The sequence below is a fragment of the Euprymna scolopes genome, chromosome 42 (genome assembly GCF_053919585.1).
Source record: "Euprymna scolopes isolate OS-2025 chromosome 42, ASM5391958v1, whole genome shotgun sequence".
Taxonomy (NCBI): domain Eukaryota; kingdom Metazoa; phylum Mollusca; class Cephalopoda; order Sepiida; family Sepiolidae; genus Euprymna; species Euprymna scolopes.
The window spans coordinates 69,442,592-69,460,380 of NC_136523.1; the positions used below are offsets into that span (position 1 = coordinate 69,442,592).

The following is a 17,789-nucleotide window of genomic DNA, read 5'->3' on the forward strand; positions in this document are numbered from 1 at the left end:
TGAATGTAATCAAGTGTTAGTTGATCAGTCTGTTAAAGAATTCTCATGTTCTCTGTTGCAAGAACAAATATTTTGATTTCAATATTTCAATAACTTTTGCTCATGTCAGAATTTAAAAATTTCAGTTTGCTTATGGTTACTTGTTAAATATATTGTTTGTTGTTGTTAAACATTTGAGGACTTTTTATCCTGACTTTTTGTATTCCAACTCCAAATTATATATTTATTTATTGATTCCTTTCTTCAGTGGAGCTTCTCAGTTCATTTTTAAGTGACCGTCTCTGTGACCATAATTCACTTCAGCCTCCAGCTCTTCGTGGACTTGCTGCTCTGGTAAGTAATCTTCTTTTTTCTTTTTTTTTTTTTGTATCAAACGTTTATAACTGGAGATTATGAATCATAACACTTTTTAGTTTTATATTTTACTTGTATGAACTTGCGTTGACTATTCTCCAGGAAAAGTTGAGTCTGCTTCTCTGATTCGAACAATATCTTGAAATACCATGCAATTTTCAATATCTGATACTGGCAATCTCTGATCACTCATAATTTAACTGTCAAAGACGGTAGATATGGGGGTCACTTATTCTGTCCAGGTTGACTTTTATTGTTATTGATGCAACTGTAGCACACTGGACAGTTTTGTTTTATTCACTAACTTAGACTGATAGGTATATCAATATTAAAGTTAAGAAAAACATAAAGCAGTCATGAGATTGCCAATATAATGATGGGCCTTCGTTTCTATATTGTATTCCGAAAGTTACGTAATGCAAAATATTGACGATTCAAAATCTGTCTGATCAGGCTGAGATTTTTAATTTTAAAAAAACAAAAAATTATTTTATTACTTTTTTAATGGAAATCACTTCACTTAAGGCTTGATGCCACTTAATGTAAGGAGTTAACAAGATTGAAAGATGATTATCGCAAAGACAGGAGATGTCTCAAGACTTTGATCTTGGAAAGACCAAAGTTATAGGTAGGAGGAAAACAATCAGCAGGAATAAAGTTACAAGATTGCAGTTCTTGAAAAAAGCTACTGGAATAGAAAGCTTTATTAGAATGAGTTATCAATGAATTTATGAAGACCACTATACCAACAGTCAAATGAGCAACAAAGAAAGCAGAGAAAACAATTTTGAAGAACGCATGTCATAATAGTATCTATAGAAAAAACAGATTAGTAACACTATTGCTATGAGGGAGTGCAGAAAAGGTGGAACTAACTGAATTGCATATACATTTCTGCATCTTATCAAGAACCCTCTACTGGAACAGTTTCACCAGCTCAAATGTGACAATACTGCATGTATGGTCTGATATTAGATTTGTAGAAAAAGAGAAAAGTCTCAAGTGTGAGAAAGTGTTTAGAACAAGAGAAAACTGACTTTAAAAGAATCAGAAAGCAATATATGAACTCCAAGAAAGATTTAATAGGAATGAAAGTAAAGAAGTTTTAGAGTCAAATTTTTCCTCAAAAGCAGAGCCATCTATGAGAATCTCAGGAAGAAAAGATACACACATATGATTGAAAAACATGAGCTGAGTGTTAACAGGATTAAACAAGCCATGTCATACCTCAATCCATAACTGGACCCAATCCCACTTCTAGATCAGCCGCATAGTTCATGTGACCCGAGAGAATCTACACTAAAGTAGAAAATGGTATGATCAGCATCAATGCTGAATAATATTCTCTGGAAGATCATTAATACAGAGAAGAAACAGTGTTTTTAAAAGTTGCAATACACCTCCCTAATATTATTATTATATCATTTCTTGCCATGCAACGCATGTCCTCAATCCTAACAGGTCAGTTTTTACTTTCATCCATCATCACACTGCACACACATGCCCAATAGATTCTTCCTTTGATGAATGGTGGTAGCACTCTGCTGGCTTATAATTATCCCATCCACTCCTAACTATTACAATCACATGAGCATCATAGCTTCCTGCGCTTAAATAACCTTCACTCAATAAGAAAGACTAATGTGTATTTATTTTTAGATAAATATGTATATATATGCATTTCAATAAATACATACGTCTCGTCACAGAAAAGTTATTGAAAAAGAAAACTTCCTCATGAAACCATTAATGTGATTTTCATCATTAAAGAGAGTTATTAAACAGGTTTAAGAAAGATTGACAGCTATTTCAAGTGTTTAGGAGAAAAAGCAAATCAACATCCCGCCCTCACCTCTTAAATGCATTTAGAAAGAATACTTTACTCTATAACGAGACATTTTCTTTTTTCTCTTTATTTAACTTTGTTTTCTTATTTCTTTCTTTTTTTTTTTTTTTTTTACTTCACCGACTTAGTTAATGTTTTATATGAATGCAAACATTGGCAAAGCATAATTAAAAAAAAAAATTATGTCAGTTTAATGGATGTACATTTGTTACTAAATATATTTAAATTTTTTGTTTTAGATGAATTTATTGGTTTTTATCTCTTGAAATATTCCTTTCATTTATTTTAAAAATGACAGTTGTTAGGGTTTTGTGACTAACCCAACATCCAACACACACACATACAGACACTCAACAAACACTTAAAATAGATGTCTAAGCCTGTGACATTATTGTCTGATGTTTCTTTTTTTTCTTTTTGCAGAGTAGTTGTTGTAACATTCCCTCCTTGGTACCGGAACAAGTATGTCGGAGGATATTTCGTGAAATCCAGAACCAATCTTTGGCACAAAAAGATAGATTTTCTGTTTATACAATTATGTACAATTTTCTTACAACGAAACTTGAAGGTTAGCTTTTTTTGTTTTTCGTATTTGATATTTTTGTTTATTCTTTTGTTGTTGAACAGGAGGAAACTTCATTTTGAGGCCATCATGATTGGTATTAAAAATCTTTTAGTAATTGAAAGAAATTTCTAATAATTTCCAATTCTTAAACTGATTCTTTAACATTTAATAAAGTCAGTTATGGCACAAAGTGCGCCAATGATGTTAGCAATTGAAAGAAATAGATTTAGCATAACACTTCAAAATTCGATTTTTCTCTTGATATTTTTTCCATGTAAAAAAAAAATATATATTTTTACCTTGTAAATAAAAATTAAAAACACAAATATTTTTAAATAAAATTATTAAAGAGAAATATTTAGAATTAGCAGAACCCATCGTTCTGGAAAGTATATTTAATCAAGAATTTTCATGCCTTAACATAAAACTACGGGTATTGTTAATCATATATAATCACTTAACGTATGTATGTGTGTGTTTTCTATTGAAGAAAATGTTAGAATCTACATTGATCCTCATCCAATCTTAAGCAACTATCTTCATTCTAGTGTTTATAAAATCAAGTTTTCTAGCTATTATTTATATATTTGTTTCATGAAATACTTTGTAAATAAAAAAGATATTTTAAAATAAAACCTGCAACATGTTATATCAAAGGTGTGTGCAAAACCCCCACTGCAAATTGTAAAAAAGAATGTGTGTGTGTCCCCACACGGGAATGATTCTCTATTTTTGTTGTTCAACTAGAATATTGCATGTCATATTCAAGTTTTTTTGGTACTTGTACAGTTTAATCAAGACATTCAAAAATGAAAATATCGGAAAAAATGGTTATATTGTACGTATCCGTTTTGGACCAAAGATCTCCGGGGGAAAAAAAATTTCATTTAATTTGATCGAGTAGTTTTTATTTTACAGCAGAAAAACACGTTTTTATGAGAGTGCGTTATGAAATTTGTTGAACACGCCACGAGGAGATAACTCCAGTCAAAGCGCCAACACTCCCTCCCCAGCTTTATTACTAGCTTTTCTTCCTAAAAATCGAACCTTTTGCTCGGTATCATAAAAAATTGATTTTTTGCTGTAAAATAAAAACTACTTGATGAAATTAAGTGAATTTTTTTCGGGGGGGGGGGGGGGCTTCATTCCATAACGAATACGTACAATATAACTTTTTTTTTTTTTTTTTTTTTATATTTTCATTTTTGAATGTCTTGATTAAACTGTACAAGTACTGTTTTTTTTTCTTTTGTGAATGCATGTCTTTGTATTCTTAATCAAGTTGAATAGTTACTGATTTGTGTTTTTGTTCAATAAAGAAATTACAGTCCCAATGTTAATTCAAGCTAAAATATTTAGGGATAGTGTTATTGCCTGGTTTAGTCACTGAAAATATTGTGTACATTAGATATCTTAAAATTAAATCTGTGCAAAGTTAAATCATGACTGATACTTTGACACTAGGCTGCATACTCTGTCATTTGAAGATAAATATTTGCAAATACTAAGAAATTGAACTGTCGATATTCAGCATTAATCGATATGCCACGAAACGCCTCACTTATATATCCAGTAATAAGTGCATGGTGTTTTAAATGACCAATTTTTAATTATTGATAACTTTTAACATTCTTTTCGATTACTTTTATCTTTTCTACAGAAATACAATGTTTATATTTTCTGTTGTGTAATGATTATCTTTATTTTTTTTTCTTTTTGTAGATTTGCGTAAAATGGAAAGTGATTTTGTTTGTGGCTTCATTCAAGCAATGGACGGCGAGAAGGATCCTCAAAATTTAAGATTTGCATTCCAATGCGCCCATTTAATTATTAAAACTCTTCCCCTTGGTAAGTTATTAATTTATCGTTCAAAGCATAAATCTCTTTCAGTAATGAAAGTGTTCGAGGGCTTTAGATTTTAACATGTAGGATTATAATTGAGGACCATAAATTGAAAAAGAAAAGCCGAAGAAAACAGAACACTTAAAGATCTCCACAAATTCAACTAAAGTAACAGTTCGTCAGCAGAAAAGATGAAAAAGAATAGTATGAAGCTTTTCTAGCAAAGTTTCACATAATGCAAAATATATTTTCACGAGTTTTAAACAAATTTACCACTTTCATTTATAAATGAATATTTTTAAATGACATTAATTCTTTACATCATCAAAAAATGTCTTTTATTTAAAAATTCTTTTTTGTTAAACCTTTTTTGGCCTCTTTTATTTTCTCATTTATTAACTTTTAATTTACACACCTGTAGGCATATACACATGGGTGTTATATATGGGCATGTTTTTGTTTACATAGTTTTAATGAATTTTTGTTATGCTTGTTGGTTGTCTAAAGATGTATGTTTGTAACTATGCATTTCCTGAATGTGAAAATAACAAACGTTCTGTGCTGCTGTAGTTTAATACAAAGGCAGACAACATAACAGCCTCTATAATCACATAGTGTAATAAGTAAAATATTAATAATACAAAATTTGATATCGAAACGCATAGATTCTAGGAGTTTAAGGCATTTTCCTATTCAAAAGCAAAAGCTGTTTATTTTCATGGCAGTTAAATTGTAGAGACGGACCTATCAAATGGCAACATTTTGTTCTGAGTAATTTTGATCAATAAAATCCAAAATAGAAATGACAAAGCAAAAATATTGTCCTGACAATAAAGTCCATTGATGGAACATCATAATTCAGTTTAACATTTTAATGTACTGTCATGTGTTTTACAGCTTTTGGTAGTAATACACATGGACGATAAAACGCTTTGGATAATCACAGATTTCAAGGGATTTCTGCTAAAATCGTCATATTTTACAAACCAAAGTCTTCAAAATACCACCATTTTGTTTTAATAATGAATTAATCAATAATAAAGTACATTATATATTTTCAAAGTTTTAAGCAAATAAAGTGATAAAAATGTGAACATCATAAAACAGTATTTTTGGTAAGGTTTTGTAATGACCTCCACCCCCACAGAATTAGAATACAGCGACTGCACCCCTGAAGAAGGTAAAAGTCCCTAAATGGAGGTCCTGGATATGACCTTAAACTATATCCAGTGGTGGGGTCCCAACTTGTGGGCTTTGGGGAGTGTGGAGCCACCCTTTAATTACCATTGCTCCCAGGTCCACTCTGACCCGGAGTGGTAGTACCTGTTAGGGTTCCAACTATGGGTTAAATAGAAACCGACTTGAAAACAGCAAATATATTCTATTAAAAATTTTTTCTTCAAAATCTTTGGATTCGGCATTAAATAACCCGAAAAGGGTTGATATGCCATAAAACAAAAACAACCAACCAACCCACAGAATTTGTAAATGCTTGTACTGCATTTGTATTAAGAATTTTGTCATGAAATTTGGAAACTAACAAGAAGAGATGTCACTTTTAATAATTTTGGGTGTCTGAAATACTTTCTGACCACTCATTTTTTTGTTGGGTTAAAAAAATATTTCAACATGATGAGTATAGAAAATTTTGAAAAAAATTTCTTCAAGCACTCACCGTTGAATAAAACAATCTTTTTACTATGTTTATCCATTAAAAGTGTAATTGTATGTTGTTTTCTCTTGTGGTAGCTAGCAATTTAAAATCATGATACCTGGAAAAAAATCATTTTCAATTTGAGTGTAGACTAATCTTGTAATATTAGTAATAGCAGCAGCAATAGCACGGCTGTAAACAGACATTTTTTTTTTTTGTTGTTGATTTTTATTTCAGATTAAATTTTATTTTTAATTGAACATCTGATTATAAAAAAATTTTCTTACATGTTTTGTTAGAATTATTTTATCACTCATATAAATATTTCTAAAATTTGATCAGTGATCAAATTTTAGAAATTTGTGTTTTGCTTTGAACAACCGAAAATGTGAAATATCATTTATTTTGGTTCATGTGTACGAGCAGTACACTCTCTCTCAATTTTTTTTTACTTTCTGTCCTTTTTACAATGTTTTCAGCAGATTATTATCGAATGATAACTAATCAACTGATTATCAAAATAAAATAAAAAATCAAAATCGATATTTAAACATTTGTAGGATGTGCTCAGTTTCTAGTGAAGTTAAGAAATAAAAACAGTAGAAAATTATTGTATTATTATTGTAATTATATTATTGTAATTAAAAATCAAATTCATTCAAAATTTGTGAACAATTTGTCCGCTTTAGCAAAAAGTTTTTTTTACATTTAGGTGGGCAAAAAATACTTGATACTTTTCCAAACGTCACATTTTCTGTTAGAATGACGTCACTTATTTTAAATAACATTTACTTTTGTCTGTTTGTCATAATTCTTGTGAAGTTTCACAATGGATGTCAAATTTTCTCTTAACAAAAAAAAAACTCCGTTAATCCTACCGCTAAGTGTAGGTATGAGTGGCAAACCTCCTAAAGCCTTCTTTTGCCCCAACAATTAAGCTAAGTCCGAGTGGCAAGCTCCCTACCAAACAAAATTCCTCGATAAGCTACATATAAGTGTCAAAAAAAAAAAAAAGAAAAGTGCACATGATTTATCTCCCATAAAAAATAAATTGATGAACTGTCCTAAAACGCTAGAATTGTCTCAAAATGGTGAATTATTTCACACTAAATTTATGTGAAACCAACCTACAATCTAAATTCTAAAATTGTTTTTTATTTTGTTTCTATCAAGATGTTCACACATAATTTCTCTTAGTCCTATCATTAACCCAAAGTCAGAGTGGCAACATCTCCACCTTGTTATAATTGCACAAAGACCCTTTTAAAAGCACACAAAATCGCCTTTTAGAGGAAAAAAAAAGGTGCACAGGATTTATCTCTCATAGAAAAAAAAAAAATGGGTTAACTGCCCTAAAACGCTGGAATGGCTCAAAATGGAGAATCATTTTACATTAAATTCTAAAATAATTTTAGTTTATCTTTCATTAAAGTTTTTCAAGGTATTCACACGTAATTGTCTACAATGGTAGAATCACATATTTTGTAGAGGTGATCAGATGAGAAGGGGTAACAGAAGGTATTAATCTGCAATAATACCAAAGAAATATTGCAGTATATTCATTTTTAATCAGTCCTAAATTTAGATTTCAATTATTTATATTTATTTGCATTACAATTTGAGTTCTCTAATTCTCTACATGGTATTTTTTAAGGAATTGCAGCATATTTATATGCATTTACTGCAGATTATTAGGAAACCATTAACTTCTGGAGATTTTCGGCAACATATTCTAATTTCTAGCACAAAATATATTTATATGGTAAATTTCATTGCTTAATCTTCTGTTCGAATAAAAATAACATTTTTACTGAAAAAGTAGTGTAAAAAATGTGACAAAACATCTTAAAAAGGGAAAAATATCCAAACGTGCAAGGCACAAAAATAAGAATTTAAAAAGATTCTTTCTTAGCTTATCAAGCTCTTTCTATGTATGCCATTATTGAATATGTTAAGCCATTTCAATTTTTCGTGTGTATTGCTATTTTTAGAAACTGACTTCCAAACTAACTGATCTTTGGCCAGATCTTTATTTATCCGACTTTCTTGCACACCCATTTTTATCACTTACAATGTTTTTCTTCTATGAACTCACCCTGCTACCTCAACTGTTGTACATCTGTTATTAATCCAATCACTGTCATCCATTCTTTCAATGTGCCCAAATCTGCACTCGTTACTCTATACTGTTTAGATTTAATCTTCCTCTGAACTTATCAAATATAAGTCTTTAACATTCGTATTACATATTCATCTTATGATTCTTATATTCTCTCCATGCAATGCATGTTCTCAACTCTCACTGATCAAGTTTCACTTCTGTTATTTTACTAACAAGTTTATGATAACGAGGCAGATACAGATAAACACAGGATGAACTTTTAACTGATTGTAATATTCGATCATTTCTAAATATAGTAGAAGAAAATGTCTGATAATGAAGTTCAGTTTTGGTTAACAACTCATAGCCATGATAGTAGGCTTCAATGCTCTCCATGCTCATAGTAGTAGTAGTGACACCTTGATGTTTTTGAAAGAAATATTGAAGAGATTGTCTTTTACTCATATAGAGGGAAGATTTTGTTTAGTCTTGTTGCTTTTTTTGCCAAAGCAATTGCAGTAATAATGGTGTTTTTGGTTTTCTTCAGTTGTTTGTATCTTTGATAATATTGTGTGGGCCTTCATCACAAATAAGCAGTTCTCATCTAAGAGAAATGAAATATTTCTTAATAGGTTGGTGTTATCCATTCATTTTGTTGATTATGATAACAGTATTTGTAAATTATCCTGTTGATGATAGCCGATTCTTGATGAGTGAGTGCAGAAGAAATATTTCATTATGTATAGTCTTATCCATAGTGGGCTTGTCTATATATTGTGGTTTATCTTTGATTATTGTGAACTCATGGCCCAATGTTACTTTGTGTGCACAATGTTTGAGTAGACATGTGACTGACAAGGGTTCATTTAACAATCTGGGTAACAAAAGTCTATTTGTTAAGCTATGCTACTTCTCTTTGTGCTTGTATTCTTGATTCAATAGATTCTCTGCTCTCAGAGCAACTGTTTCTGATTGGTTGAAAGAATCTTGATAACCAATGAAAATTTAAACAAAATTCAGCATTTTACAGAAATCTTTTTTTTTGTTTGTTTTTTTTTTTCTGCCTCTGCTGTAATTGTTCACTCAATCAGGTTTTATCTATTCGTTAAAATGTTATAATTTTAAATGAGATTTGCTAGTGATTGTGTAACTCTTCCATACATCATCACACTGCGCACAACATGCCTCCTCTTGGTCAACAATAGTAATGCTTTGCTAGTTAGTAATGGTAGATGTTTTCTAAAATTATTCCTTCTCCTCCCTGTATTTCAATGCTATCACAAAGTAGCAAAAACTTGTGAAAACTTCAATAGTTTTGCCATCCAAATATGCTTTTCCAACATTTCAGCTTCATCTCTATCTGTAACCCCACGTGCGTCTCCCTCGACAAAACGCAGACCCCCAACGTCGTGTACAATGGATTTTTCGTTCGACTGTTCTTCTTACGGCCAGATCGTCCTTTTCCCATTGGCGACTGTCGATGAGAACACACGCGGTTCACAAATTAGAAATATGAACAAAGAAAGGAAAAACACAAACGCCAATGTTCACATATAAATTGACTGTTGGACTTGTGAGTGTGTGTGTCTTCCCCCCCTCCCGTTCTATCGATGTTACATTTGTCTCTGTTTCAGTCAACTCCAAAATTGTCCACGTCTCTCTTTCACAGTCAACTCTATAACTGTTCAACTGTCACTGTCCAACTTCCATCCACTGCCTAGCGCATCTAGATCTCAACTGTCACTGTCCAACTTCCATCCACTGCCTAGCGCATCTAGATGTCAACTGTTCCTGTCCCCTCTACATTGGTATAACAGGTCGCTCACCCCACCCTGGCTACCGGAAGCTGCCTTTCTCTGTTTTATCAGTAGGTTTCTATTGTTATTAGGTATCCCAAACCAAAATTTTATTTTTATCATATCTAAAAAAAAGTAATGTGGGCATGTAGATTTTTGTAAACCATTTACAAAAATACCAAATTTATTTTGGTAGGTCAATTAGCCATCAAGTTATGATCATTCAAAGTTTGTCGGAAAGTTGAAATTTGCTATCGTGGCCGAGAAGCCAAATTTCATAGTCTATAACTAAAAATGTAAGCTACTAACAAGTGAAAAATCCTTATAAATGTAATGTCATCTTGTAGTAGATGAAAATTAATACAAATTTAGGCAATAAATATTAGATGAAACCAACTTAAACACTAGGCAAAATCCCTCTATCAACGCGAAAACAGTGAAAATACGACACGGAAATGCAACTTTAACTGTTCATATCAATTTCATTTTAATAGCTAATGTATTGAATCTTCTTAGTATGATTCAAAACACATTAGAGATCAAGATAATTCTTTCTTTTAATTATAAATTGATAAAACCACTCAATTGTGGACCATGTAAAAGCAGTCAAACAGGCAATTTTGTAAAAAGGGCAAAAAAGGTAAAAAAAAAAAAAATGAGTCAAAAGTATACGTTACTGAAATTGCTATAAAACTGTAACCATTGGTGGTAGAAGCTTGAAACTTTGCAACTTTACTAATTTTGGAGTGAGGAATTCAAAAAAATGGTTGCCTTGTTTCTAATAACAAAACTTTTTGCCACAGAAATACTTTTACTTTGGGAAATTTAAACTCGCCAAAAAAGCACCGACGACAATAATATTTAGAAATTTTTTATACAAAAAAAAGGCACAAATCATTTTTTTTAAACATTGAAAAACTTTCAACTTAAAAAACAAGTAAGAAAGATATTTTAGGTCTTACTACAATTCCTTTCTTATCGATCTTCTCTCAGAATTCTTTCATAGGCTTCTGCTATGGTAGATATCTCAGGAACCCTCCAAATCCTACCATCACTTGAAACTGGCATTACCTCAAAATCCCATCTGTAGACAAATGCTGACTCTACTTGTGCAATGTCATTTGATAAAGGCCATCGAAAATAATCTTTTCTACTGCAGATATAATACCAATGACTTGGCCAATGTAAAAGTTGGTGTCATAGTAGACAGCTACCCATTGTCCTTGATGTTCATAACTGAAGATATCCTGAGATGGATCTTCATCACAACTGCAGGAGTTATCTGAATGTTCAGCAGATTCACTTAGGGAAGACATTTTTTGTTGCTTTGGTGGAGGTGGAGATGAATCAATTGGATTTCTTTTCAAGTAGTCAGAGAGAGCAGCTTCCAGTTGAACTTTATTTCCACTGGTGTTGATTTTGACACCTAAAACAACCTTGAGGTATCTCAATTGGTCTTTGAGTGCTTCCAAACCACTTTCTGAAATTTTTTTTTATCTGTTTATCAGACTTCACTGGACCACCATGCTTAATAACAGAGTTAATAATTCTCTCTTTCTCAGCAGCCGCTTGACGTTCTTTTTCCTTCTTTAATCTTTCATTTTGTGCAATTTTTTCTTGGACACGAAGTTTCACAAGGGCTTCTTGTTGTGCATGTTTTTGTCGCAAATGTTTTCTGGAGATGCTCAGAATGGATTGCCTCTTTGTTGATGGTATTACTTCCAACCAAGCTGTTGTCCGATTGCGCTTCATATTTGAAGATGATCGATTATGTAGTGATGCATGTCGTTTTGTTTGCATGCTAAAATCTAAATCTCCAAAGGCATGCTCACCTGACAGATTTGTTAAAGGGCAGCTCTTCAAGGCATCTCTCGTCTCCTGATCTACATCTTTTCCAAAAGCACCTCCTTCTAAAATGTCATGCAACTGGTGCTTAGTGACAATGAGGAACTGAGTATCTTGCGCAAATATTCTAAAACAAGTTCAGGGGCTGTGAGACTAATACAGAGAGACACATTGCCTTCCTCAAAGAATTCCCCATTAAATACACCTTTACAGTCAGATTTTAATAACAACTGGGGATTGTTGATCCAGCATTCTAAACTTAGAGCCATTTTCTTGATATAGTGATGGAAGTCAACATACTGAACAGTGCTGTTAACAAGTTTTCAGAAAGGTTTGGTCAAATTAATGTTCTGCAAACCAACTGCAGCAAGTAGGGAATGTAGTCTCTCATCAGAAATGTCGGCCAAAACACTGTAATTTCATATTGCAAGATACAGATAAAAATATTGCAAACACAGATAAAAATAATTTTATGTGCTCTTTATGGTGATATAGTGCCAGGACATTTTCAAATAGAGAATTAAACCTATTTGCCCGATAACTTGTGATTTGAGATTGGTACCCTTCTTTGCTGCAGAATGCCAGCCATTCTGTCCTGCAACCACTTTTATTGTTTATGAGTGTATGTACGGGTGACGACAAAAAAAAAAAAAAATTAAAATGCGTTGTCACAATTTCTGTTAATGCTGACATAAAAAGTTTTTATGTAATTATTTTCAAATTTTAGGACAAAATAATTTAATATATTTGCTAATATATAGCCTTGGAACTGAGTTTTTATATTTAGTCAATTTTTTTTCTACAAAGCGTAAATGTTGACATGTTTTACGAATCCAAAACAAAGAAACAAAAAATTAGTAAATAAATAATGCTTATTTTAAGTAATTTATTTTAAATAATTTTTTTTTTAATTCTCTTTTTTTTTTTTCATAATTAAAAAAACTTATGTTTCTGAACAATAACAAAAACATATACTTTATCATCATAAGTCACTAGCCGAACGTTTTGTTTATGGAATTTAATTAAAATAATTTAACAATGCTAAAGTTTATCCAACCGAAAAAAAATAAAAGTTTCCGTCAGTCCCACACAACTAAAAATGTTTTGTACACGGTTTTATTAATTAATTTAATTAAAATAATCTAACAATGCTGAAGTTTATCCAACCGTAACCGAAGGAGAAAGTGATGAAAGAACATATGAAAGTTTGAAAAAAGCTATAGAAAATAAACTGGCATTATTTTTTAAATTGTAAATTTTCATTTTTTTTAATGACGTTCTAAAAATATTAATTAAAAAAATATCTTTCTATAACTTTTAAATAATAAGTAAGGTAATTGGTAAGTCCATAGTGAACCGAGTTGTTTGTTTATGTTTTTCCGTTCAGTCAGTCAGCACGTTGTGCTGCTGTGTGGCTACTGGCTAGCTGACAGTTGATAATTGGTCTCTCTGGCATTAAGTTGAAAATCTCTGTAGGTACCCCAACTTTTATTAGTGTGCGCTCCTTGATTTATGGGGCCATAACCATGACACCAACAGATTATTAAAGAGGAGATATTCCTCTACAAAACGATGCTTTTTTCGGAATTCTTACTATAAAATTTCTTTCATGTTTCTTTCACTGAAGTTTTCAAGTTGGATTTTTTTTTAGAAAAACCACTTATAACCTTTTAATAACCTCAGCATGTTATTAAGTAACCTTTTTTCTTTAAAACGATACCATTTTTATATACTTAGAGACTCACAATATGAAGCGCAACAAATTTGAAAAACATCAACATTTTTTTTGTGTAAAAAATAAATCGACATTTACCAAAATTAGAGGCATAACTTGAAAAATCCTGAAGAAAAAACTATCAAAGACACAAGAAAAAGAATTATATATCTATAAAGACAAAAGATTAAATTTTATTTAAATCAAAACCATATCAAAATAACCCAAAAAACAAACGAGATATCGCAAGTTGAAGTTAAGGGAAATTTTACTTTATTTACTAGTTTTCGCACCTAAACTAGGCCAGTTTGGGATACCTATTGTTATGGTTGATTGTAGGATATTTCCGATTTCTTTGTTTATTCTAAGCTATTTCCTATCTCTTTGTCTATTGTAGGATATTTCCGATATCTTTGTTTATTCTAATCTATTTCCTATCTCTTTGTCTATTGTAGGATATTTCCGATTTCTTTGTGTACCCCTCCCCCCTCTAAGCACTTAGTGGCTCAAATCCACCCCAGGGCCACTTTATATTATCACATATCTATTGTTTTATATTTCTTGAACCCAAACTGATTGTCATCTCTTGACCCGTCATTTCATTCTTGTGCACCAATGAAACTTTTTAAAAATTTTGTTAATTTAAAAAAGAAAATTTTAAATCAACATGTGAAAGAGATTGTTAAAATATGAAGAAAAAGAAAAGTAATACTAAATTAAATAATGTTTAAAATTTGAGTCTCAATGAGAAATGAAGGGTTTTTTTTTTTTTGGTTTTTTTTTCCAAAATTTGAGTAAATTGTTTTTCATTTTCAGATTCAACTGAATATTGGATTTTTTCTTAAAAGTTTATAAATATTTAATTTCACTTTAAATCCTTTATATTATTTCCAATCAATTTCACTTATTACGTTTTCATGTTGCCTCATTTTAAAAAGTTTTTTTTTTTTTTTTGAAAGGTGTTTATATTGAAGAAATGTTTGAAATTACAGCCTGTTATTTTCCAATAGACTTTCAACCTGTAAGTACACATTTCTGATGTTTTTTTTTTCATTGTGGACTATTTGCCATTAGAATGTTATCAAAAAGCTTAATTTATAGCAAGATGGAAAAACTGCATTCTGCATTTCTTTTGCAGTTTCCAATCTAGTATTCAACACATTTTAATGTCATTTTTCTCCATTTTTTTTGTGTTTCACTAAAGTGTATGCAAAATATATGATAAAAATCTTTTTTTTTTTTTTTTTTTTTTAAATATGTATGTAAGATACTCAATTTTAATGATAAATACAGATTGAATAGTTGTTCAAGCATTGTAATTAGAGATTCTTGGTGTTTATTTTCCTTCATCTTTCTCATTTTATCTTTTATTTTTCACTCTTTCTCTTCATCTTTCTTATGAAAAGTCTCTCTGAAAATGTTAATTTTGCCAAAACTCTGACAACATTTTCAGTTTTCAGAAGAAAACCTGTCATAAGAGGCAAAAGTGAGTTACATGACTTTGATGTCATTAAAGAATGACTTCCTCTCCTTCCTCTTACATACTTAGTGTATTTCTCTTAATTTGTTTTTTGCACTGCCATCTTCTCTCTTTCACACACATGCCACATATAGTAGGTCTGGAAACTCATCTTAATTTCAGTTTTTTTGTCATTAATTATTTACATCCTTGATTTTTACTTTTACTTTCTTAAATTTTTTTCTTTTTAAATCTTAGCCTCCTAATAATCCATTTGGTGTACAGAAAGAAGAATTAGTGATGGGACTTCGCAATTGTTTGTCAGGATCTCCTCTTTTTGCTCCCTTTGTCCTTCCCTTGTTGAGTGACAAGATGTCCTCAGACATTCAAGATGCACGAATTGATGCCTTACAGACATTGGTAAGAGTTATATATTTTTATCAACTTTCGAAGTTGACATTTTTATATACAAGGATATTTGCTGGCCCATTTGGATCACATATTAAAAGAATGTGATATAATAATAATAATAATATATAATAAAAACAAAAATGTTTGATGTGAAATCTAAAAATTTAATACCAATAATAGAATACTGTTTGACTCAACCATAAATAAAACATTATATACAACCTGTTTATTTATATTTCAATAAAATTGAAACAACTTCACCTGTTTTTCTTGCACATCAGTTTTTATTATTTACAGGATTATTGAAATATTGAAATTATAAAAAAGCAAAATTTTTAAAATTATTAAACCAGTAAATAAAATCAGTTCATTATGAGTATGGTCTATTATTTAAAAAAAAATAGTTATTAGTGTACAACAATTGTTCATTAAAAGTGAAATTTTATTCACAAATTAATGTAATTATTTACATTAACTTTTTGCTGTCTAAATAAATCTCTTTCAACTGCCAATTTTAAAATGAATATTATCTGGAAATATTTTTTTGAAATTGAAACTACTACAATGTATATATATATATATTTTTATTCTAATATAAATTGTTTGATACCTCTATTTTTGAATTGTGATATAATTGTTTTTAACAAGATATGCTAAAACAAAATTTTATTTTCATTATAGCTAAAAAAAAATGTTTAGTGTGGATGCATAGATCATTGCAAACCATGAACATTGGTTTCTGTTGTGTCTGCACAAATAATTAACAAGAACACGAAAGTAAAGGTATACGATAATATATTAGGAAGAAGAGTTATATACATATTTACATGTCTTCAGATATACTTTAGTTGGAGATATTCCGGCAGGTGGCGTGTTGCATGTCTTACTGGAGGCAGCATAAGCATCTTGCCTATTTGACAGTCGTTGCCGGACTTTTCCAGTATTGGTGATTGATACTTTTATATATCTCACTTACCCACCTATGTTAATTAGTAGGCGTCTACACAACACTCCCCTCCCATGATTTGAAGTCGTGTAAATTTCAATATCTTTTCCTCTTGGGGTTCATTATAATTGGTTCTGTAAGCTTTTTTTTCCTTCCCGATCTTCTCGGTTCGGGCATGGTTTGTGGTGGTTCGATATCAAACGCTTCGTATAGTATATCAATTGGATCTTCCTTTTCATCAGGTTTGTCATGTTCGTTGTCTTTTATATGATGTTTTCTCAATTGATTTTGATGTCTTTTGTGTATCCCTTTTGGACCTTTTATCATGTAGACTAAGTCGCCGATACGTTTATCTACCATACCAAACTCCCAATATGAAATATTAGTTTTCATACATTTAAAATATACACGATCACCAGGTTTAAACCTTTTACGTGATGTGTGCGTAGTTTGACGGACGATTGCTTGCTTTGGTATTAATTTATCAAATGGTGATTTTATTTTTCTAGCTAACATTAATTCTGCTGGCGATAATTTCGACGGTGTATTTGGGTTCTTAGTTATCCTGTATATTTGCAGGAATTGTTGTAATGCTTTATCCGTCGGGGTCCCTATTGATTTTCTAAGTGCACATTTTATCATGTCTACGAACCTTTCCGCTAATCCATTTGATCTAGGGTGGAACGGTGGTGTAGTTATGTCTTACCTGAAATGTGTCACAAAAGTCCTTGAAATCACTTGATGTAAATTGTGTTCCGTTATCTGTGACTATAATGTCTGGCACACCAAACCGTGCAAATATTTAATGCAGAAAACTCATTGTGGTATTTATTGTCAGGTTCTTGAAACACTTTACTTCAGGCCATCTGGAAAAACTATCTACTAGGTAGTATTGTCCTTTGGTCAGTCCAGCAAAGTCTATATGAATGCGTGACCATGGATGGTCAGTTTTTTTCCAAGGTTTATGGACTATCGGTGGTGCCTTAGTGGCTAACGCACAACCTTTACACTTGTTTACTGCTAGTGCAATATCCACATCCATGTTACGCCAGTAAACGTAATTCTGCATAAGTGCTTTCATCCTATTTATACCCGGGTGTTCTGTATGAAAATCACGTAAGATCTTTTTCTGCAAAGTTTTCGGGATAACAACTCTTTCACTATATAATAAAACATCATTGCATACGGAAAATATGCTTTGCGTTTTTTCATCATTTTCCCTTATTTTTTTCTTTATGTCTGTGATGACATCGTCA

At 31.1% G+C, this 17,789-nt stretch overlaps 1 protein-coding gene across 1 annotated transcript in view; it reads left to right on the top strand.

Moving 5' to 3' along the window:
* Positions 1-17,789, top strand: part of LOC145267130 (MMS19 nucleotide excision repair protein homolog) — a 168,118-nt gene that overhangs the window by 69,604 nt on the left and 80,725 nt on the right. Inside the window, exons 4-8 of the mRNA XM_080123167.1 lie at positions 248-333; positions 2,624-2,768; positions 4,488-4,613; positions 14,677-14,738; positions 15,435-15,596. Of these exons, the coding sequence (XP_079979293.1) occupies positions 248-333; positions 2,624-2,768; positions 4,488-4,613; positions 14,677-14,738; positions 15,435-15,596 (581 nt within the window). The remainder of the gene's footprint in view (positions 1-247; positions 334-2,623; positions 2,769-4,487; positions 4,614-14,676; positions 14,739-15,434; positions 15,597-17,789) is intronic.